General features: G+C 43.7%; 1 protein-coding gene across 1 annotated transcript in view; it reads right to left on the reverse strand.

The window, feature by feature from the left end:
• LOC110984858 (sialate:O-sulfotransferase 2-like) overlaps positions 1–24433 on the reverse strand; it is a 38956-nt gene that overhangs the window by 9808 nt on the left and 4715 nt on the right. The window contains exons 2-4 of the mRNA XM_022245435.2: positions 15453–15573; positions 14292–14482; positions 1552–1718 (exon numbers count right to left, since the gene is read on the reverse strand). Coding sequence (XP_022101127.1) covers positions 1552–1718; positions 14292–14482; positions 15453–15573 — 479 coding nt within the window. The remainder of the gene's footprint in view (positions 1–1551; positions 1719–14291; positions 14483–15452; positions 15574–24433) is intronic.

The following is a 24433-nucleotide window of genomic DNA, read 5'->3' on the forward strand; positions in this document are numbered from 1 at the left end:
TCATAAACCGATTAGACGCCACCGCTACACCAGGAGGGAGGTTAACAGAGGGGGGAAACCTTTCCAATCTCTTCCATAAGGAAACTAACTATCTTCTGCCTTATCTAATCCATCCCTATGGTCACCAGAGATTACTTTAAATCGCCTTTTTACAAAGAAAATCAGTTCATTCGATGCAAGGAAAGTGCACGTGTGGAGGTATTTGTCTCCACAACAGACGTTAACAGACGATGGTTGTGATGCTTAATTCCGCCGGCCTCCATCAATATTTCGAGTTGCGGGATGACAATCGCTGGGCGCGAGGGAACTGGACAGATGTTTACTCAGTCATTGGAACGAGACAGTAACGAGGGAAAGCGACGATAATTGCTTTCACTATCTTGGAGTGGTTACAATCCCGTAGCGGGCAGTGCTTTGTCCCCTGACTGGCCGGGGCGAGGCAGTGGTGAAAAGGGGAGAGTTGCTGTGTAATAGTGCTGCAAATATGCACATGCTGCTTGTGCCTGCTGCATGCATGCGCTGTTTGTCCAGTGGTTGTTGAGGTCTGGAGGTTGGATTACTGCTGCTGGTCACCTTGATCATGGCCTGCGTCTTGTTGTTACGCACCTGCTCCTGCTGTTGCCCCGTTTGTTACCGTTTCTTCAGCAATAGGTGTTGAGTTTTTGTTCCTTTGCCGCTGCTGCAAAACTTGGAATCAAACTCCTGCGGGGTCTTTCTGCTGTTGATGCGCTGCTGCAGTTTTTGGTTTGTTTTTTGATTAGCCGGGTTTTTTTCTCATTTAAAGCAAGACATGGGACGGAGAGCACCCCTACCTTTATGTTGGTCATTGTTTGATCGGAATCTTGGGCATCTGGGGGAGGGACGTGTTAGGTAACAAAAGTCTAGAGTGTGTATAGCGATTAGACATGCAGGGGGTACCCCTCCGTCCCATATCTTATGGTACTTTTTTTCTGCTGCCGTTCAACATGCATTCGTGTAGAAAGAAGTTTACAATTAAGTAAAGGAGTACAGGATAATGACCGGCTGTGCATTCGTATAGAAAGAAGTTTACAATTAAGTAAAGGAGTACAGGATAATGACCGGCTGTGCATTCCTTTACATGATATTACGGAAATCAGAATATAAACAACAGCAGCATTTTTCCGCACACACGAGGAGCCAGATTGCTGTCTCAAACTATCAGCGGAAGGGTTCTCCGCATACGCCCGCCCATGTGTGAGTTTGCAAAGTGTGCTTATAAAATAATAAAAAAAACGATTGGAACACTGTTTGGATACGAAAAGTAGGCCTACTGGAAGACACTCTTAGGGAAAGGCGGCTTAGCAGGCCACATGAGCAGCGTTTTAAAAAGCTACCATATGCTGTCTCTGTTTAATCGCTACCTGCATTCAACCTGAGCGGTAGATGATGTCAACCCTGTTACGTGTTGCCATAAACGCATCTGCATGAAATGGCTGATGTAAATAAAAACTCACCCTTGCCTGAAATCAGATTACCGGTAATGAGTCGAGGATGTGATTGTTCGATATATAAAGAATCTTTTCTTTTTACCCTCTCGAAGCATGTAGTCATGCATGAGTCCACGGTCATTTTGGGCGCAGAGGTGAAGAATCCCGCGGGAAATACTTGCTGATGGCCCGGGGTAGCTGGCCGAGGGACACACGCTCGAAAGTCATCCGCTAGCCCTTCCGAACCTCTGGACCAGGGGCCTTGTTGAGCTGGAGGAGAACAAGAAAAGGTGGGCGAAACCAAAGAGAAATCATTACCGATAATAAATCGATGTCGTCTTTGACTTGTGTGTGTCGCGCCTAATATCAATGGTGAATCTTCACCGTTAGAAAATTGAGGCGCATAATCCGGTTGGTAGCTGCATGTGGCGCTATACCAACCTCGTGCCCATGGTGGGGAGCTGTGCACCCCCCACGTCTACCTCCCCCTCACCCATATTTAAATGAATCATTTGAATGTTCATAAATTTTGCGCACGTATGTTGATTAGATTAGGCTGGTGCCCGGCTAAGCATTAAGATTAACGTTTACTTTGTATACCGTGTCTAAGCAAAAACATAGTCAATACCTCTCGGCCTGTAGAATCGGACAAGGCCCTTTTTTTAGATAAAAAGGTAATCACCTCATACAAGCATTATTACATTTTATATCAATGTAATCAAAATGGAAACGTGAAACACGGCTGAAATTATAAATTAGCCTAACGGATCCATGATATCAATTGTATCTTCAGGAACAAAGTTTTATTAATGAAAGCCATATTGGAAATAAAGTAACCACTGGAGACAATGTTGGTCCTACTCCTAGGTGAGAATTCGGCGATGGCGGTGTTGCAATGTTTACTGTAAGTTATTTATGTGAAACAGGCTGGTTAATAATGACTGTATATGAAACAACACAAGTGCTACATTTATGGTGAAAGCCATTCACTTTAAGAGACATGATACAAGGAACACACATGTACAATTCATCACCAGCTTAGACCATGCTCTTGAAAGTAGGCAGGGTCGAGGTTAAAATGCCCTGGTACTGCACGGATCCGTTCGTGTACATGGCTGATCCAGCGGCGTGAACGAGTACTCGACAAGCCAATAAAATGGGCAGGCTGGCCAGAATGTATCCCCCCCCAAAAAAAAAAACTGTCGTGTGGAGCGGATAGGGAAAAATCGGGTCGATGCTCTCACAATACTCACGGATGAGGCACTAAGCAGACTTGATTCGAGGCTAATGCCCTTCCGTAGATCGCGCAGGCGCGGCGCGCTCTCTCAGCGTTCGCCTCCGGGCACGGTGCGTCTAGACCACTATAACATGTATAAGTACTGGTTTCATCGATCGATCTGCGCTCAGAATTGATTGTGAAATTATTCTGGCGGTTTACAGAGGAAACGAGATGGTGTTCATGTCAAGGTGACCCCTGGTGAACGAATGCATTTCCACGCCGACTTAATGCTGTTCTTTTTCGAATTGTGTGTTATTTTGACTCGTAAATTGTTAAAGACGAACCCGGCAGCACACCATATTTCCAAATCCAAATTTAGACAAAAATATTAAAAATATGATTTAATTGTTTAATACCCTGCAACGGTTTCTACAACTGCGTCTTAAATCTGAAATACAGAGAGACTTTGTACGAAACAACAAGTTTATTAACACAAAAAACAACGATACATGTACTTTGGTAAGTCTCGCGAACAACACACTCATGTCATAAAAAAAAGGAAATTTGGTTTGCATCTCACAAATTGGCGAGTCTTCGACAACCCAACACAAATGGCAGGTTCATCATTGATGTTGGTTCGACTTCTAAGCTTCTTAACATGCGATCACTCTGAAGAAAGCGCAGCAAGTTCTTTTTGAACAGGATTTTGCCATTCGACCTATTTCGCAATATTTTAAAGAATCCGAGGAGACACGTTTCGCCCATGTGCGTCCTTAGGCCAATCGGCCGTATTCACGGGGGACCCAATTTCAGTCAGATCCCTCAACGTAGTGTATTCATTTGAAAACGTTAAATTTAAAGAACCAGATTCTATTCTACGATTTCATTCCGACCCCCCCCCTCAAAAAAAATCACTGGTACCATCCCATTAAGGGCTTGAAATGTATACAATACGTTCAGGAATACCACTGAAATTGGATACCCCGCGCATTAATATGGTCTGTTCGCACGCACACAACACCCTATTGATCAAAGAGCATTTAATGCACGCGCATGGCCCGTCTCGTCTGTGTAAGATTGGACACAATGCATACATTACACTTCAACTTGTGAATTAAGTTACGAGACTCAGATAGGCATTTGCTAAACGTTTACTCGAAATATACCGTAGTCATAGAGCTAAAACTTTATCGGTTGAGTTATTAAGCACCTAGTATTAACATTTTTGTCAATTTTAACAGGTCACTTCAAATAAAAGCCTTAAACAAATGATAAACTTTTGGTCTATTCTGCTTTTAACACTCCAAGATAAAAAAATAATCCTTTTTATAATAAAAAAGAGAACTACAAAATGAGGAGAAGCATTTGCCACTCGATCTGATTATCCACTGCCATAAACATTAACGAGGCGTTTACAGCGAATTGTCAACATTTGATGTGTGGAATCAATATGCATGCATTGTCATACAATATAATGTGCCATGTTGCTAATTTAGGCTCGACTTCGATCATGAATTTATACGTGAGCGTTGTCGCTTGAACAACATTAAAGCTAGAAGTGAATTTGGGAACCAAAGAACCTTCCAATCCTGATCTTTTTCATCAAGGAGCAAACTGAAAGGGGGGATACCATCCACGATTCAAACCAAGGAACCCATATTGCCGGTTTTCCTTATCCTGCTCTACCCCACTCAAGCCAGCTTTTTGGCCCTCATTTTGTACCCACGACCCTATATAACAATGCCGCTGAAGCTGATACGAAACGGAGGCTCCTTCGGTCGGAACTGAACTTCGCTGGTTCACGAACGAGTAGGAAAATGCACGCGTTACGGTCACATCGGTGACCAACAAAACACTCCCGACCGACGCGGCTCTTTTCAACCGGTGAAGGGGTGCTTCTGCAGTTCTGCTTGAAGCGGATTATAATGTATAACTGTCAGGCTTCGTAAGCGCGTCGTTCTGGTTGTGGAAGCGTCGTCTATGCAAGTGAACAGTGGTGGGTCGTCAGGTCATGTTTGTACGGAATAACATTTAAACTTGATTACATTTACGTCAAGCCTTGGCAAAGTAACGGAGGGTGCTTAATGCAATTGCCTTATAATTCAATAGTTCTGAATCAATTTGGGCCCTTTTCGACCGTAAGCCTTGAAGTCAACTCTATTCTGTACTCTACTGAAATCTCTTCAGGGGTCCGATTTAATCTACGGTTTGCTTCAAGTCTCCCCGGGCCAAATTAACCAGAATTTTTTCCCTCTACCTATCTGATTTTGTTTCCTTCTTTGCAACAGCAGACCTAGTTTCTGTCTGTCACGGGGTGAAGATTCAGATCTTGACTTGCAGCGGGCATCAGCGTCACCTCGCGCGATCGAGCACCATGGGGCCGTTTTGGTCCGCTCCGCACCGGCCAGTGCCCCGACCGATTGGCCGGCTTTGAAGCACGTTCTGTCCCGTGCCAGATATCAGGATGAAAGAAGAAAAAGGAAAAAAAGGGAAAGAAATCAGTGGGAAACGATCGACATTCTCCATGATGACGGCTATAATAAACTCGGGTGATTTGGGAGAGTGTGACAGGCGACACTGGGGCTGTTTGCGCTGGCTCGTGACACGGTTACAAGATGAGTACGTGTGTGGTGACAAGACAAACAAGCGTAGGTGCCGGCAAGAGGACAGGAGGGCAGTGGAGCCGATCGGGCCACGCGCAGCGATGCGTTAAGGCCCCGAGCAAGATACCTTTTACTTTTGCATACTCTGAGCACTCAACGTGTGCCGAATAGCTAATGAGATGTGTAAAATATAGGGTTTGTAGTGTCGTATGACTGACGGATAATATTACGATTAATATGTACTTTTTTTCAATATATGACCGGCACATGGGCATGGGGTCAACACAAACAAATTACACAAAAAACAAAAGACAAAAACACAGATATGTGCACGACCTGATCAGAGAAAACCTGATGATAATTCAGTTAATAATTAACATAAGAAAAGGTCAATTCCACGTTAATGACGTGTATAATTAATCACCATGTGTTACGCATGTTGTTGATTTGCAAATAATCCACTACCAATCATATCAAAACTTTAAACAAAATGACATAAATTGAGTTAACTGGGGATAAAGGTCACATTTGGTATAATCTATCTGAAGGAACACATTGATACATGTGCATTTATAAATATCACTTCGTCTTCAGATGAACGATGTTTTATGTAAATTAGTCATCATAGACAAGTAATTTATGTTTCCTCCCCCTACGACGTCAGACAGTCTTTATTGAATATTTTTTTTATGTCTTTAACTTGAAAGTGACGCGTAATCAGATTGGATCCACTTCTCAATATGATTTATAAATGGAAAATTTATATAATGTGACAGATGTCAGAGTGTAGGGATCTTATCAAATTTCGGATGTCTGGAATCCATACTAGGTTCGGAAGGGCCTGTCAAACTGTGGACCTAGCAGATGCCCTTTTTAGTAACGTGGGGAAGAAATTACAGCGTCAGACGTCAAGAAAATGACTTTAATTGACGGCAAGCTATTTTGAGTAAAGAAAATGGGAGTTATTGTCCATTTCTCAATACTGAATGTTCATTTTTTTATCGCCTTGTTAACTCTCACTGGCGCTTTGAAAATCTTCACAACTTGTTCAAAATTTCTTTTTTTTTTAATTGTAACGCTTACCCCTGACGCTAATGTTAACTTCATAAACTTATTTTGTGTGAGTTGTCAACCGTGGCAAAACATTTTATCAGTAGGTCTGATGCGCATACGTTAGCATCTATCTTCGATTCTTGGCCCTGTGGAACGAGGCTAAACAGCAACCGGCCAATTCGTGGTTGACTGGTATTATACCAAGAAATTGTAGTTGTATATTTTTTCATGCACACGCTTCATTATGGCAAACGTGGACTTGTTTATTTATTTACTTGTTCATTTATGCGTGCCTTCAATAATTCATATTTTCTTAAACCAAACCTCCTTAGAAGCCATCTGGCAATAAGTCCATTCCATTCCGGACCAGAACATTTATTCCCAGGTATACGAGTAATTTAGAGAATACGAGGCCATTCCCGCCAAAATGGCAACTTGCTAGCCTATTCGATTGCCGGCCCTAGTGATGCAGAGGGTGACGGTACTTTCTTCCGTATGTGATGGAGAGGTTAAATTGCGTTTTATCGTTATAACCTCATACCCTGGGGAGCCCTTTTGTCTTCGTAGGAAATGTGCTTCAGGTCTGAACTGCTATTCAGAGACCGTGGAATGTCCAAATAAGCAAGGTCGTTCAAAGGAAACTTAAAAGTGGGGAGTAAAAATCTCCAAGGACTGAAATCCAATGTACCCAATTCTGAAAATTAAACCAGCTTCAATTGGATAAACCTTCACGTGCTTCCATGACAGTGACAGTGACTGTATTGCATTGTTGGATTTAGAATCCAAGTAGGAAGACTTCTGCACGATTAAATTTTAAGCAAAGTTGGTACTTTCCATCAGCCAACTTTCGATTTGTTGGTTCATGTACATGTATTTCATAATATGCTCAGTAGAAAGCCACAAGTTCGATGTCGGTTGAGCTGAACTTCAAGAAATAACAGGAATATGGAGGACGAAAAGTGGCCATCTGCTTTTCTGCTATCAGAGTAGTAGAAAGGCAGATTTTATGTTCTGGTAACATGCAATTTCGACTTTTCTGCCACCTCAAAAAGCAGAACGAACATTGTTCGGTTATGCATTTTTCTATTTTTCTGCTTGGCCGTCTGCTTTTCTCCTTTCGAACAGGCAGAAATGAGGATCGAACGTTTGACAACAACCTTGAATTCTACTTTTTTTGCTTTTTGATACCGGAGGAGCAATTTTACATAGGCGGCCGAAAAGTGGCCATCTGCTTTTCTGCCTGCCATAAGTCGCGAACGGGGTCATGAACCTCAGGCTATGACCATTTCCTTTCTGGGGAATTGAAGACGTATAAACGAATAATTACAGTCCTCCCTATCTTTATAATGAAAGATTCACATCACATTCACAAGCAAGCTCGTGTGTGTATACCTGTAAAACTGTGTTTCCTTTGGGATTAGGGTTTCTCTGCCTCACAAGGACACGGATACTGTCGTATGGGATTGGTCCGCAGAAAACATGGTTAAGCATTGGTTTCTATACGTCTTCACGCCCCAGAACGGAAATGGTGGTACCCACAGATTCATGACCCCTTCACAGCCCATTGAGGGCAGAAAAGCCGATGGCCACTTTTCGGCCACCTGTGTAAAATCTGCTTCTCTAGTATCACAAAAGCAGAAAAGTTGAATTCACGGTTGTCGTCAAAACGTTCAATCCAATTTCCTGCTTGTTTGATAGGTAAAAAGCAGATGGCCACTTTTCGGCCGCCATCAAAAAGAGGATAAGTAAAACTATTTTTGGAGTAGCAGAAAAGCAGAAAAGTGGAAAAATGCATTACATTAAAATGGTCATTCTGCTTGTAAGGTAGCAGAAAAGTGGAAAAGTAAAAAATTGCAGGTTACAAAGACGTAAAATCAGTTTTTCTACTATATTCTGATAGCAAAAAAACAGATGGCCACTTTTCGTCCTCCATACAGGAATCTGAAAAAAAAATGTCTTAATTCAAAGTCATTTAATTAAGTACGAAAAAAACTGGTTATACATGATCTGGACTCGATAAGGGCCATTTGAGTGGATTGAAAGTGAAAGAACAGAAGGACAACATAACACGAGGAATGTTGAGAATGTTGAAACGCAAAGGATTCATCCCCGAAGATGGAGAACTGTCAGCAGACACGTAGAAGACAATCTGACGGGCTCTGAGGACTTAATGACAGGCTAGACCACCGTGTCAACACGCGCTGAGCCGGAATGCCATGCAGCGTGACCTCGTGAGGTCGAAATGGAGTTTTTTCTGGGGTAGTTTAATTGAAGTGAAATAAAAACAGACGAACACTTTCTCAAGGTCTCCTGTACTCCTGGAGTTAATTGATCAGCGCCAGTACTCGAAGCATGTCGACATGGATCGAAATAACTGCATACCTCAAGGTCAAGGACTATAACTCTAAACGATTGGTGTAATCTTACGAGCGCGTACCTAGAGCGGTGCAAAAGCACGTAAAATTCCTCGATACACAACAAGCAGAAAACGTAGTTAGACCCTATCAGAAAAAGTCCAGACTTTCATAATCTTAAACATCTTTTGCTGTGTTCAAAATTCGTTATACATGTATTTAAAATCAACTGAAGGTAAATCTCCTTTGAAACACAATGAAGGTTTCCAGTTGCGATATAATGACACATTCAGGGTAATTACTTTCAACAGCTCTTAACATAACGCAAGCATCTATATTTTCCTTACCACGATTAATGTTCAAATTTATCCACAAATAGGCACAGATAAGTCGCAAGTACGTCTTCAAATATCTGCCAGTGTAAAATGGTTAATTTGCAACATCGTGTAAGTGCTTAAACCGACAAACTATGGTCATCTGCTGCTGAATAGAAGGGCTTACTACATGCAAGCTGTTACAAAGCAAGCTGAAACGAGCAGTTATAAACTGAAATACACGTCCACTTCATTTTTTCCCGCTCCCACAACGAACTCTTTGGGGGACACGAGCATGCAGATAGCATGAGGCTTCAAGCTTTGCACTGAAAACCAGAGGCGGGAGGATGGCCCGTATTTAAGCATAACAGAATCCGTTCCAACCTAACCACCGTTATCGGTGACGGTTTTGCTGATTTGTTGAAATCGATGCTAAAAGTACCGCCTGTGGTGTATACGAAATATGTTAAACTGAAAAAAAAATATTCCCGCAGTTTCATTGTAAAGCACCCACCATGGACAGTGTAAAATGGCAACGGCCAGGAAGAGTTGCGTGCGTCAGTGGAATCTGCGTGCAATCTGCCTTGAGCAGAAGCACTCCCTGGTCGGTTGAAAAGGGCCATGTTGGTAGGGAGCGTTCATTTTGTTGGCAGTGACGCGCCCGTAACGCGTGCATTTCATAGTCGTTTGTGAACCAGCGAAGTGCAGTTCCGACCAAAGGAGCCGCTGTTGCGAGGAAAATTGTGCCCTCTCTTGGTCCAGCTTGGGCCTTATGCCGGCTGCATCGGTGCATCCACTTCTTCGTAGCTGAGTACATGCACTACTCGCATGTCGTTCGGTTGCGGATCTACGATCGGGTGTTTGCCGCCGTCTATGCGTGTAAGATTGATCACCGCATTACGGGGATCACCTGCTGGGCTGCTATCATTGCCGAGGTGCCGTCATGCCATCTTGAATTCTCACTCTGGCAACGACGTATCACGTGCGTTCATCACTTCATCAAGTGACAGACAATTACCGGTCAATCACAAGGAAGAGGAGAGGTGTTGGCAATTCCCGACACGAAGGCCTGTAACTCCCACGGGTTCAGTTAGCTTGAGTTCATAAAAAAATTACCCTTTTAGAACATTACAATGATCACAAAGATTTAACACATACTGAACGAAGGTTGTGTGCGGTGAATAATTCTTGCGTGTTATACTTTTTATCAGATAAGCCGTAAAGCTTGGGAAGTAAAACAAAATGGCTGCCGCAGCCCAAAAGGGTTGATGGCTATCTACTGCGCAGAATCGATCAGCGCACTCCGTAACATCAACAGACACGGTTTGTATTCATATTGCGTGTATCCATTTTGTGTCTAGTGGATATGACATGGATTATTATGTACCGGTACCAAGCCAGTGACCGAAGGTCGGGTCCGAAGCTACAGCCCTCAACTGACATACAAGTTAACGGGGAATTGCTGCTGCCATTAGCTAGCGGCAATAAAAGCTGTTCCCAGCCTTAGCCAGGTAATCATGAAACAGCCGGAGTTGTATTTCATTGGCACATTGTGCTGGCGCCGTTAAAAGTGTAAGTCTGTTGAAATGTGTAGCCCAACCTGATGAAATCAGTGCATGATGGACAAACCATTCCCGAAATGCCTACAGACCGGAAAGGGCAACATTCAGCCTGGCTTACTCAGTCGGATCAGTTTTGTAAAAGACGAAACATAACACTGATTTAATATCATGGTGTTTGAAGAGATGGGCACTCATCGTCAATATGAAGAAGACAAGCCTTTTAGAAAGTAATCGCATCGTTGGTCTGCCTACTTTTGACGACTTCACACGGCACGGACGGCGTTTATAAGAGTATCCCTTTACATGAGACTTGAGCAGCGACAACCTCTGAGGTCTCGGGTGTGTCTCGCTTACAAGGTGTGAAAATGCACCTAGTATAATCCCATAAGGAATTTATCCCATTTCCTGGTCTTTTCCCAAGGCGTCATGTTCTGCTCAGGCCAGTTCACGTTGAGAGGTGAAACGGATTAAACCCCGCCAGTGGAGAGATTGGGAAAATTAAAGAAGCTGGTAAAACGGTTAATGAAGTCTCCTGCCTTCCTGTCTTGAATTCATAATGGGATTTGATGACGGCCTTTAGCAATTCTGTATGGAGCATCTTAAAAGTTTAGTTTGTGGTTTAAATTCCCCCAACCAACCAAACTTTAAAGATGTTCCATTCAGAAATGCTAAAGGCCGTCATCAAATCCCATTATTAATATTTTTTTTACATGTGCAACATGTTTTACCCCTGTGCCGCGTACTTTAATGAAAGAAAACACACATCTTTTTCGTTATACAAACGATAGCAAGTCACAAGCCCCCCTACCGCGAACTTTCACATTATGGCCCGCGATTTGCCTGATGTATCCTTCTGTGCCTGTACACGTTTTGGTTTGTTTCTGAGGGCTGTTTTTCACTTGTTTGTTTTCACAAATGATCAAGTCTTTCGAGGAATTCCTGAAAACGTATAGAGTTGTTCTGTATACCTCGTCTGGAAGTATCATTTACGTCATAAGCATACGTCAACGCGACGTAATTTGGTGCTACCCTGAATGCTACAGAGCCGGTTGCTCGGAGAAAAGTGCGTAGGGTAGCAAAACAAATGTGTGGCTTCCAGTCCACTTGGGACACACATGACTTAAGATTTCAACGCAAATATGTTTTTTTCTCTTGATACGGTTGTATCTGTGGGGGCTCCTTAAAAATGACAATTTTACAGAAAACTCAAAGTGTATGGGTGGTACCTGTACTGAATAAGATGATTTGGTTCCATTTGTCGGTGATGGAGTCCTTTGTCTTTACCTATGCCAAATTAATGTGTAAGGGTGGGAGGTACAGATTGCTTTACAAAATTCAACCTGTTCACTTTGCACGGACATCAGAGTTGGCTGGATACTAAATACAAACTAACTTTTCATAGTGGCTTATCGGGATCTTTAGCCTTGATTCAAGTCTGGCTTTGAAATAAGATGGTACACTGTGTCCGTGGGTATGTCACTAGCGAGCGAATTTGAGAGTTCCACACTGGAATAGGCTTGCAAAATATGCATTGGCTGGAATGGAGTAAATAAAATAAAGAACTATGTTGGGGAAGCTTAAAACCCAAAGCAATGCATCACGTCAGATTGTCTTCATAACGCTGTCGACTCTCATCTCATACAGCACCTCTCGGAATCCTTGAGTAGAGGGAGGTTTGCACGCTAACGTATTATGTTCGAGAGCCTTTCATCTTTTTTAACACGAACTTCAGAAAAACCTCTCTGAGGAGAAGTTCCACCGGCATGACTCGCAATCATCCTAACTCTCTCCCCACAGGGGGGAGATAAATCCCCGTCTTAATGCGCGCTAAGCCAACCTGGGGCACCACGGAATGCGGGCGCCTAGCAAAGTCGCTCATCGCCGCTCAGCGGTCAAACAAAACTGGTGTGAACTCCAACCCCAGTTAAGAGGAAAAGGAATGGAATTACCTTTTTAGTCTGCTGAAAACTGAAAGTAGACAGTTCACGCAGCATCGAAACTTTTAAGACGGAGGACCACGTCGATGTCTGAAAAAATACTTTCGAGATCAGTTTAGCGCATGTCCAGGTCCCCTATTAAACCAGAGAACGGCTTTTCAACCCCGTACTCGCGTCGCCGTCGCAAATACATCTGCATCTAGATTCCCATCTTTATAAATGGTAACTTTTTTTTACAATTTACGGGCCCGTCTCAGGTTTTGTTTTGTTTGCCCTTAGTGTAATGCAAGCTCAAATTGACCTCGGTATAACTTCTTCATCTAACCATGATCTAACCCGCAGCGATGTGTTTTAGTTATCAAAATAATCCAGGCCCCCCAAAATAAGCAGTCCCTTGATGCTGACGTTGAGGGGCAGTTGTCGATCATATGACCCGCCACTCGGAAGTTTTTGCTGTTTTCGAGGAGCCTGTTCGGCCTGGTATGTTTTATGCAGGCCACTATCGGATTCCACTGTGCGATACGTTGACGTGTGATGATGCGGCACAAGGACCATTCTCCAATGTGCAATGCAAACGAGTTTTGTATTTCTTGGACACCCGGGACGGTGTTTTTAATGCGATGCTTCGGCAGCCCACGCGATATCGTGTTTCTTGTTGTTCAGCCAACTCGGTGGTTGGGCTGCTCGGATGTCGTGCCGATGTACCTCACCGCTTCACCCACTATAATGTGTTCATAAGAGGCGGGGCTCACTTGCTTGAAGAGGCGGGTCTGTCTTTAGACGCGAACACAAATAACAAGGGGAAAGACATTAATGGGTCAGTACGCAAACAAGACTGGTTGTCAAATCGGAACGAGAAAAATTCTACACACAGACGCAACAGTCGGGGGTCAGACTGGACTCCACAGCTTTCTCTGCACGATGAAATACCCCGGGTCCGCAGAGAGACCCATCCCTCCCCTTCCCCTAGAGGTTATCACTGTTTCCAAAAAGGCTTTTTCAGATGCGTGGACCCGTCTTGTCTGTTACGCGGACCCATCTGATCACTTCCGAAAGCAATTCGGGTTCGCATAATTGCATACAATAAACCAGCCAGATTCGTAATTACCTGCCGGTGAGCTGTCGTCAGAGCTCAAAATCAAACATGAATTTTCCAACTTAGTAAACAGAAATCCGAAAAACTGAAGTTGAAAGCGGCAGCACTGAGAATTTCCCCAAACCTTTTAAAAATCAAAATCCCGATTCAAAGTGTCGTCTCCCATCCTCACAGCTCCCTCAAAAGGCAACTTCTCTCAAAAATCGCCGGCAACTTGTCCTCAGTTACGCTTTACTTCGGCCGTTGCCCTCGACTATCGGCACCCCATCCCCCGCTATGTCGCGTGGTAGCCCCATTATCTTGCTCATCAAGATGCTGATTTGCTATCCTTGGGAGCGCTATTCAAAGTGACATCTTCCATGAGACCGGACGAATGGCTCCTTCGTCTTTAATTGACGATAGAAATTTCCCCTGATCAGGAGATTATAATTTATATTTTTTCAACTTTCAACGGCAGTTTTTATCTCTTAGGAATCATGTGCAATGAAAGAGCAAATGCCCCAGGAACCCCTCTTTGTCGCATGCACAATCTACTTTTTATTTTTAATCAATATTTTTTATTGCACATAGAGGGAAGTGAGAGTTGTGAGACTCGTGGATAGATAGTAAGTCTTGAATTACATATAATTCGTGTGTCCAACCATGGCACAACGAGAAATCGATCATACAACAGACAGAAAGGTACAACAATGCAATCGCACATACCTTGGTCACCACCGCGTTCGTCGTCTGCAAGCAGTTGGTATATGGAGAGATATGGAGCGCCCCCACACGTCTCGGATGTGTTGCCCGCGCATGTTGCATTGCATAGGCTCTGGTTGGCTGGCTTACTGCGGTAGATCCGTCGACCGCAGTAGCACTCGCTATGGAACTCTAAACCAGCATAGTAACTGCTCCTAGAACGTAAGGATGAAATATGAAAAGGTGATTCGCGTATCGAGAATTGGTGTCCATTTCAAGTCAAGCATCTGTCAATGTATTTTGTCTGTCATCGTGATGTGTTAGCCCTGCCAACCAAAAAAACAGCGCCTTGTGCAAATTATAATTTTCTGGACAAAATACGAATCCGCACGTCAAGCAATACGTTTGCCGGGAGAGTTTGGATTTGCGTACCAATAAGCCGATGTCGTTTGCAATTTTGTTGGACGTGTGGGGTATTTAAATCTATCATGATGGGATACTCTTCGTGTTCGATTATTCTGTCTCTTGAGACATGCGCAATAAAAGTCAACGAGGCTCTTTAATGTAGTCGTATTTTCACACCGCGCCAGTAGGTTAGCGAGACAAAGGCCACTGGGTAATTCATGTCGGCAGGTATGGCGCACAAGCGAGATCTCACGGGAGTTTAATAATGCAGGCATACAAGTCCCACGATTGTCCGTCCTCATGAGTCATAGATGGCGTCTCTCTTTCTCACGACCTGCAGTGCGCGCGGTCCTTCGTCTGCATAGCAACAAGGTCACATGTCACGTTGTCCTCGGAGCACGCGAGCGATGGGTTTCCCGTTGCCATGACTGCGTCAGAAATCACTTACCAGTGTTGCGAGTAAACGTTGTGTTGACGTGACATGTTAATGTTTGTTTCTATTTTTACGTTTCTTAAATACCCTTTTTCACAATAGTGCGCCTCCAAGAGTTTATGACGCGTTGACCAATCACAACGAGCGAAATCTGTGAACTCAAGGAGCGTTTGAAAAAGGTCGACAGATTTCGCGCGTTGTGCTTGGCCAACGCGTTGCAAACTCTTGGAGGCGCACTCATAGTCTATTGTTAATCGCCCGTACTACAAGCCTCAACGTAATCATGGGAGCTATCCTCCACCCTGAGCCCTCCTATCCTCCAACAAGGAAATGCCCACAGTTCGTACCTTTTACTGCAGTGTCGAATGCACATGGCCAGTGTCATTCGTCGTACATCCGCGATGAAACCTTCGCGTAATACTCTCAAGGTTCGCTGTGTTTCATCCTGGTAACAACCTAGATATAACACTGTACCAAAATGAAAACAACTGTGAAAGTAAAACTGCACATTAATAGAAAAAGGCATCATGTTTTTGTCGTAAATGCATCACATGGCGATGGGCGAGTGGTACATGCATTTTAAACGGAAAAGGGCAAAACAACGAGCACGGAAACATACGCCAGACTTGGGCAGATTCCATGTTACATTCAATTTTGTCATTCTCCTGTTTTGTTAAACTTTTCTGTGTCTGAAAATCAAAATTCCACATCTCGAACTCTGAATTCTTTAACATGATCCAGACATTGACTGTCAATCAAAATGCCCTCGCAGACATATGCGGGTTAATGCAGCATGGTGTTGCTGTGAGTTCAATGAAATGAAGTGTAATGGCGCCTCTTAGCACTGCCAGCCATCTCACGGTGATCTCCATCGTGCCCTCGGGGAACCAGACAGAATGGCGAAGCCTGTCGGCGAACAGACTCATTATATCTCATTTGTGCTGACATAATGAAGATCAGAAACTAATTGCATTTCAGGGGTTTAATTACGACCTACTGCACGTGTATTCTTCAATCATACACTGGCCGACATAACTATACATAGAGGAATATGCACGAAGGACAAAATGATGAAAGACCTTGTCCCCAAGAATGTAAGGCAACAACGAAAATAGCCCTTCAAGTTCTAGGTCATGTTTGTATAATAAATGCAAGGGATGAGACCTTCTTTTGGACTGATGTTTATATTCCTGCGGCTTTCGGGAGCCGTCAATATTTAATAAAAGTTTATTTATTCATCTGCAAGCAGCCGCATCTCAACTGAAGACATCAGTAATTCGAGGCCGTGCCGTGAATCGGGTTCTCCAGTTTTGTAAAATTGGATCATGAATATCAATTAATCAGGAATGTCAAGCTGACGCTCTTTATTTTGGGGAAACGACCGCATTATCCGGCAGACTTTTGTTTTTATACATGGCAGAATTGTATACTGAATGCGTGTCTTTCGGCCCGTTGATAACTAGGTTATCACAAACATTGCCACAGCTGGAGACAAAAGAGTGGCCATGTACATGTATATGTACTGGACAATTCTACTGCATTTCCTTTCGTTTCCCGTTTAAAACGTAACTGTGGTATAACTTCCTGTAGAGCGCATGGTTGAGCATAAATACGAGATATATTTAGAAGAATGCCGCCCTACAGGCGGAAGCATTTTACCCACCAGTGTATGAAATGATCGCCCTTGGTGGTTTTCCTGAAAGATATTTGGCCGCTTGCAAGTGCCTCCCTCTTCACAGTGAGACCATCCCAAGCATACAGACCAATTCAGCTACCCTTTTTAGAAGCCATTAGCACCACGCTCGTGGGTGTACGCCTCACAACGAAGAGGGTGCCGTGGCTAGCCGAAATTGCAACTAAAGTGCGCCTCAAGCTTGACAACGTCGTGCACGTGACCGTGGTGCCGATAATGGGTGCCACAGAAGTAATGGCGTCTCCTCGGGGTTTGTCTGTACAGGCCTACAGTCATCTTCCATGCGGTTTACGACAAGAGATCCTTTGCATTCACGCCATTTCTTCCACAACCCTTTTCCCGTGCACCATGCACCTTCGGTGTCAGGCTGTCTCTGAAATGCATAGCAAACTGCATGTATGGGTGTTTGTTACATTAGAGGAGCGGCCAAGTAAGCCATAGCCACTAATTCTCCCTTCAGACTTACGGCTCGGTGTCAAAGATGGAGGACCGAAGGGGAGTTGTTTGAAATGTGTGACGTTGACGCCACCGATCTTTGCTTGCAGGCAACGAGTTGTTCCTTCCACGCGAGGGGACAAGGTACCACATGAAAACAGCATTTCAAGGTTGGTGGAGTTGAAAAGACTCGTCAGCGAGCAGTTTTGCCAACCTTAAACCACATGCGTGTCAACAGTCATCACTAACCCAACTGCTTACAACGACTTCTGCGTTCCCGCCTCTTTGAGTCGGCACACTTCCTGACGACGCTTCCCACGATCTCAACAACGTCCGTGCAACCGTAGAGTTGGTTTTTGGGATGTAGTGAACTACATCCCTGCAACTTACTGTTCTTCCATTGTTATGATTAAATTTGATAGCGTGATACCGGTATACCAACACATATTTTCATAAAGCGGCGTTGAAGGTGCAATAGTGATTTCCCATAGGCCTACCTTTAAATTTAAAACTGCCCAAAATCAAGCTCTCTGGTGATGAGTATGGTGTTAGTGATGAATGGACAAAGCTTTCTCTTTCATCTGCTCATAAATTAACGTAGATCGCCGTGGTACATCAAAGATGATATATTCCTGAAGTGGATTTCTCAGAAGCGAATTATCCGACTGAAGGACGCCAAATCCAAACTGCACCCTTATCGAATTTGCAATCCGAAATTTTTGTCGCCTTTAAAGTCTATATGAAGTGGCATAAAGCAGTGCACTGTGGTTGCATACAGCCACAGTATGACTGCACTGAAGCAGACGAGGTAAAACTAAAAACACCTCTTTAGAACCCCTTCAAGAACTATTGAATCGACTTATATCCATTACGAATACACTGCAGTTTACTTTCATGTACTTTGGCGGGACTAACACTGCGAAATTAGTTTTCTAAGTGGTGTGGCCTACAACGCAAGTACGTGTTCCACCAGGTGTATTGCAGCGTTTATGGCACGCAAGATACTCTGAAACTGTGAGCACCAAAACTTGCTTTCACGTTGTAAAACAGTGTTTTGATGCAATAAAACTAAACATAACACGACTAATTCTTTAACTTTCACGTTGAGTTTCTTTTTAAAACACTGTCTATCAATACTCTAAATATGATTGGATATTTATATGTTAAAAATGATAGCAAGTACGTGTTGAAGGATGTTTTAACTGAAATGCAGGTTTTATGTGTACCTGTCGTTTCAAGTTTCAAATCAACAGGGGGAGCCCCACACACCATAAGTACTTGTGACCTTAAACTTAACAACGGGACGATGCATTGTGCTAGTCTCTGGTCGCAAATTACGACAATGCTACGAGTGAGTTCGAAGGATTCTTTCTAAAACAAATATTTTGCTCGTCCGTCAGCGGCATGTCCCTGTTGCGTTTATAAAATATTAACGACTTCTTTCACAATTTACGGAGCTGCCTTGGGTACACCATATCGATGGCGCCAGACATTGGTCCATCCCACACATTTGGTTTGAACAGTGACGTGCGTGCGTAAAGACACTTCAAACAAGATGCAGTTCGATTAACTCGCAAGGGTTGTTGAAAGCGTATCTGCATAGAAGTGGATTAATTAGAATTAAATGTCGATTGCTTAGCAAGGGCCACTTCACTACTGTATCATTATTCATCATGGCGGAAAAATACCGAAATTGTTTTCCACTCTGCGCGAGAGTAAACCGTACGTACGTATATTCCACGTATCGCTGACTCAGTGTGCGGAGCTTCTGCACGCGTGGTCCAAGGGAAAAAATTATTACACAGAAGATGCCCCACGTTGATTAACACGCGCGAACGCATTATCTTTATGGCCGATCTCCGACGAAGCGTGCAAAATACCCCCTCCCCCCACAAAAATGAAGTCTGTGTGGTTCGTGTGCAGCGTAATATTTCCTCCCCTGGGCTTATTTTCTTTTACAAATATTATGTCTAAATATAACTGCTTCCGTACGCGCGTGGGGAGTCGTTAAATTTCATAATTGCCCTTCAGAACATCAGGCGATGCAGGAAGGATTCAATAATAAATATCTCCAAAGAACACTAATTTACGTATTCAAAATTAACAATGAATATTAAATCTACAATTTATGTAAAATCTTCTCGATCGTAAAATAAAATAAGTTCGCTACATTGGTAACAAATATCACTTTCCACCTGAGGCTTGGCGTATTGTGTTCCATTATATTATGTTTCTTCTCTTATTTTAATTTATTTATTGACTTTTTTGTATTTGCAATATTTGAAGGTCGCATTTAGGCCCAATAAACCAAACGGCGTAACATCAAGGTACAATACACCCCCTCGTTGCATTGGGGAGAATGAGTTCTTTCCCCAGCTCTGCCCGGTGCTCTTTACGGCTCTACTTCCTACAAACCCGCAGGCCCAGGTCCGCCCCCAACACCTCGCTATCCAGCCTGGAAAATTACCGGCACATCGATTTTTTCTTCCTCAGTCGGTAAAGATTTAAGGCGTTCATAGAAGAGCGGAGTCCGGAATTATCATACAAACACATCACCCCGGTTTGTTAATCAGGTTAGAAAACCTGCCGCGGTAGAGCGAAGGTGGAAATTATAATGTGCAAGGTGTGAATGATGTTGGCGATTAGATGGTGGGGAAAAAGGAGGAAGGAAAGATGCTTAACCGAAGCTTCCTCAAGTATTGATGAAGCATTCAGGAACCGCGCGTCAGCCTTTTTGAGAGTTTCCATGTAAGGAGCGAAGATTTGCTTGAATTTTTTCATGATGTTTCTTTCAATGTAAGCATTGTTCATTGGGCTGAAAATTTATGCACCAATCCACTTCGAGCGAACAAAACAGACACCACGACATCGACAGTGACTGCACGAATCCGGTGGCCACTATGACTGGCCGCCTGCCGTGGTCCCCGCCACTGGCGGCAAGCATTGACATAACTAGTCTTGTACGAAGCCACTGTGCGTGACATCACGGCGGCATTCACCCCGCACCAAACCCCGGCCAACACAATGCCTTTAGGGGTACCACCACTGAGGTATCTGGTGCGTCCAGTAAAACATCGCTGGATTCGCATGAACATTACTCACCAAACGTCGTGAGCAGTGCGCTTTGATTTCTTGAAAGGTATAGGCCTCTATTATCTGCTTTTGTTCCACAAAATACAACGCTCGCCTTTTACCTGAGCACACGTCGTTTGTAAAGAGAGCATGCCCTGCGTTTGGATATCACCATCAATTCCGTATGCTGATGGAATACAGCAAAGGATCGTGACTATCAATAATCCTGTTGAAACGCTTTCTTCCAACTTCACTGGAAGGACAGGTAACTTACTAGGGACTATGTCCCCAGGCGAAGTTTTTATATACTGTGTCTATCACACGTGCTAACGTGACACAAAAAGAACATTCGCAGCCACCCCGTCAGACTACATTTTTTTCAAAGGGGCGGAGAAATAACCTTGACCAAGAGCAAAAGTACAACACTTCCTGGTGAGGGCAATTTTGTAACCTGCCGCAGTGGCAACCGATCATATTTCCCCGGCGTGAGCAGTCGATGCAAATCATCCGCGTGCCAGTAGTCAAAACAAAGAAGTTCGTTTTAATTAAATTTACGGCCGTAGGGAATCGAAATTCATGACTGAAAAGTTTGAAATTGCAAAACAATCAATAACATTCCGAAGCGAGAACAAGGAGCAGCTGGCCAATGATACTCAACCTCGTCTACTTCAACCTCGGTCTCAATAACAGACCCTTGGAATAAGTAGCTGATAATCCTTGCTCTGTTTTGTAATGTATTTAAGTTACTAACGTAGGCCTATCATTTCAGTAAGTAATGTATTTACATTATTTAACCTATTTGAAATTACTCCCCACAACAGTTGCGCGACCATTAGGCTGTTCTTTTTAATAAAGAAATGCACGGTTTTGAACAAGTAGCCAGCTTAAATATGGTGCATTCGAGTAACTTCCATGGGTTGATTCGGGCTCAACCTCGTCGACATACGCTCGCTTGTCCCATCAAGCAAACCCGTCACGGCCATCCCGAGATCAAGGTTGCTCGGTGGAAGCTGTACTCGAATTCACCCAATGACTGGTCCCTTAAGCCCCGCCTCATGGTATTCTGACCAATCAGAACCGTAAGGGAGGCGCGCGTGTCAACTGCCCATGTCTCTGTTGACTGAAGCAGACTTGTTTTCTCCAGTTGTAATTCATAATATGCGCCACTATCTCATTTACTCTGTCAACTATGCTGCTTAGATGCTTTGGTCATGATCACCGTGGTTAATGGCGGATTTGTACGCATGTAAATAAGTTCCACCCTTAATCGTTGATATACTCTGCTTGCGCACTAAGTCATTTAACTGTTATTATACGGGGCCTCGAAATCCGATGCCGCTGTGCAGTCATTGCTGACTCTAATTACTGCGGATGTTGGGTGAATAATTAGAATCCTTTAATTACAACGGTGTGCGCCAAAATCATGATTTCTTTTTGATTAATGACGGTTGCGGCAGCAAGAATCGACCTTGGCGCGCAAATTAATGAACTCACTACTGAGGCAAATTGAGTCTCTGGCCAAGGATCACTGTCCGGTCTGCAGCTGCACAAATGTCCCCTTGTATCACCGAGAATAAAATATCAGGGAAGTGTGTCGAATTGACGACCGATTCCGGAGACGGATACTGTTTTTTCCCGCATACAGGAACCAGATTAACGACAGAAATTAAGCTTAATGGGTTTGCATTGTGTCTATTTTAGGCCACCTTTTGTCGGTTTGAAGTTCTTTATTATTTTTTATGCACGATGAGAAAAACGGATGGCTTTTTTCAGCCCTGCTTTTCGATCGCAAAAACCAAGCCATTTTCAAGAGACTCAGGGGGAACACTGAGTTAGAATTCGATTCATGAACAGAACGGACGCTGTGAACTGACAGTTTGGTTCGGAGAGGATGCTTTGGGTAGACCTATGGTGATGCAAGATATATGGGACACGGGCACCTCCGCTTAGAAATTAGACAAGGGAAGAATCTGCAGATAGCCTGCCTTGGTCAGTGTGTTCACTTTCAATGAGAACGAGATCGTGCAGATCCTAACATGCCCCACTATCAAAAATTTCCCCTTGCAAAATGTGCCCTAGTTACGCCACTACTTCAGGGATGAGGGGGACCAGTTGGGGTGTATACCTGGGCCTCTAACCCACCCATACAAGTGTGTATTTGCCTGCAACTGGGGACCCCCTATTGTTCCTCTTTTGTTTGTACTTTAACTTTTTTAGAAGACCACCCATATGTTTTGTACACAGTTGTCAATCGGGGACCCTCTGTCAATCGGGGACCTTATTGTCCTCTATTGTTCAGGGTCCCCAATTGAATGCAGAAACAAACTCATAGTTTCTTCCAACCCTTGCCCAAATTAGCAAGAATACAATATGTCATTTTTTTCCGAATTTGTTTGTCTCTCCCTGTTAAGTTTTCCATCCAGAGAGAGCAAATTCATCCCTGGGCTTAAATCAGTACATGTCTCGACACCTGCTGCCAATTCCAGCAAGTTGTTGAGTGTTGTGGACAGATCATTGCCTAAAGGGGGGGGCTACAAACCAAAAATACATGATGATGAATAATTTCTTCCGTGCAGGTGGTGATCAACGACGTTTCACAATGGACATAAATTTTCGTAGCATCTTAGCAGTTCAGGAAACGAAAAACTGCCCACCACTGGTCGATTTCCCTGGTAACTTGTGCAAAAAACATATCCCGGGGACCAGGCAGAATCAGCCGCAGACCGACAAATATTCGTGGCATAAACTTGCCCTGCACGGAATGCGGCCATGGTGTTTACTTTGAGCTTATACGCTTTTAGCCTTCGTTCGAGCCGCAGTAGGATGCTACAAAGAGTGAAGACTGGTTCTTGCTCCCAAATTATATGCAGACCGGTAAATATTTCTCATGTACTCAACGTGCAGTATTGAGCATTTCTGATTGGCCCTACTGTACCTATAAATGCGTCTCTCTTGTTAGGGTTCTTTGAATGTTACGTATGCCGTAAGCTGTACGTAATTTACTTGTTTGTCGTTGAACAGCTAGCACAGGGAACAACTTTCTTCGAATTGCATTAGAAGTCTCACATTAACCACCGTGTTTGAATTGCCTTTTTCTTAATAACCTCTCTGATCAGGATTTTTGGAATCTGAAGTACTTGTACCAATGACCTGTTTCGTTTATTTAACTCCATTCACAAGCAATGTATTCTTCATTTGTGTTCGCTCGTAAACAGCGCAATTCGAATGTATCACCATAAGTGACTTGGTCGTGCATTGCATATGTTTCTGAAATTTGCATTCGTTGGATTCATAACCCGAGAACGGTCCCTGCATCCGAAGCCCGAAAGGCCAGTGCTGGGAGAGCGTGTTTGATTCCTCCCTGCTCCTATTCGCCGAGGTGAAGTGAATTGTACGCCGGGGATGTCGATCTAATGGCCTCTCAGGAAAATGAGCTTTGGCCGAATGGCATCCTGCCGATAGCACGCGTCTGAGAGATGGGCAGATATGAAAACATCATTGTGGGTGTGACATTGGACAACCTCAGAAGCCATACTCAGTTCCATGCATAACGGCTCTCTCTCCAAGACACCTTTACAGATTTTCACTCTGACTGACTTATTCCTTTGAAAATCTAACCATTCTGTTTAGTTCGGTTCTCTTCCGTGTTAGCCTACACGTTCACACTTATTCCCCGGTACCCATTTCTCGTCCCAAGAATTGTTGCAAAGGGTTTGGGTTGATTTAATTTGCAGATATCAAGTAACAGCAGTGCAGATATATGTAATGATGGCATTTGAGAAATTCATCGATAACAGGTGCATGTCACTCAAGCAGTGTCTCTCCTCGGAATACGAGCGAAACTTTAATGAAATCTGCAGTTTGAAAGTGGAATCGGAAACAAAACTCACCCCAGCCTCGAAGAAAATTCCAGCCAACAAAGAGATCGGACTTTGGCACAAATCTTTATTCAGGTAAATTTTAAAAAACGTCAACTAGAATACTCCGTGCGCACCTGCAGTGATAGAGGAGTATCGCGCGTAACAGTGAGTGCGTTCGGTTAGCTTCCCCGAGTTCACTCGGGTCTCCGCGTCCCCACCGTCTCACTTATTTGTAGCTGGCACACATACCCATCTTCAGCTAAGAGTG

This window comes from Acanthaster planci, linkage group LG09 (assembly GCF_054643075.1).
Source record: "Acanthaster planci isolate LZ-2023a linkage group LG09, COTS_SCS, whole genome shotgun sequence".
Classification (NCBI taxonomy): Eukaryota; Metazoa; Echinodermata; class Asteroidea; order Valvatida; family Acanthasteridae; genus Acanthaster; species Acanthaster planci.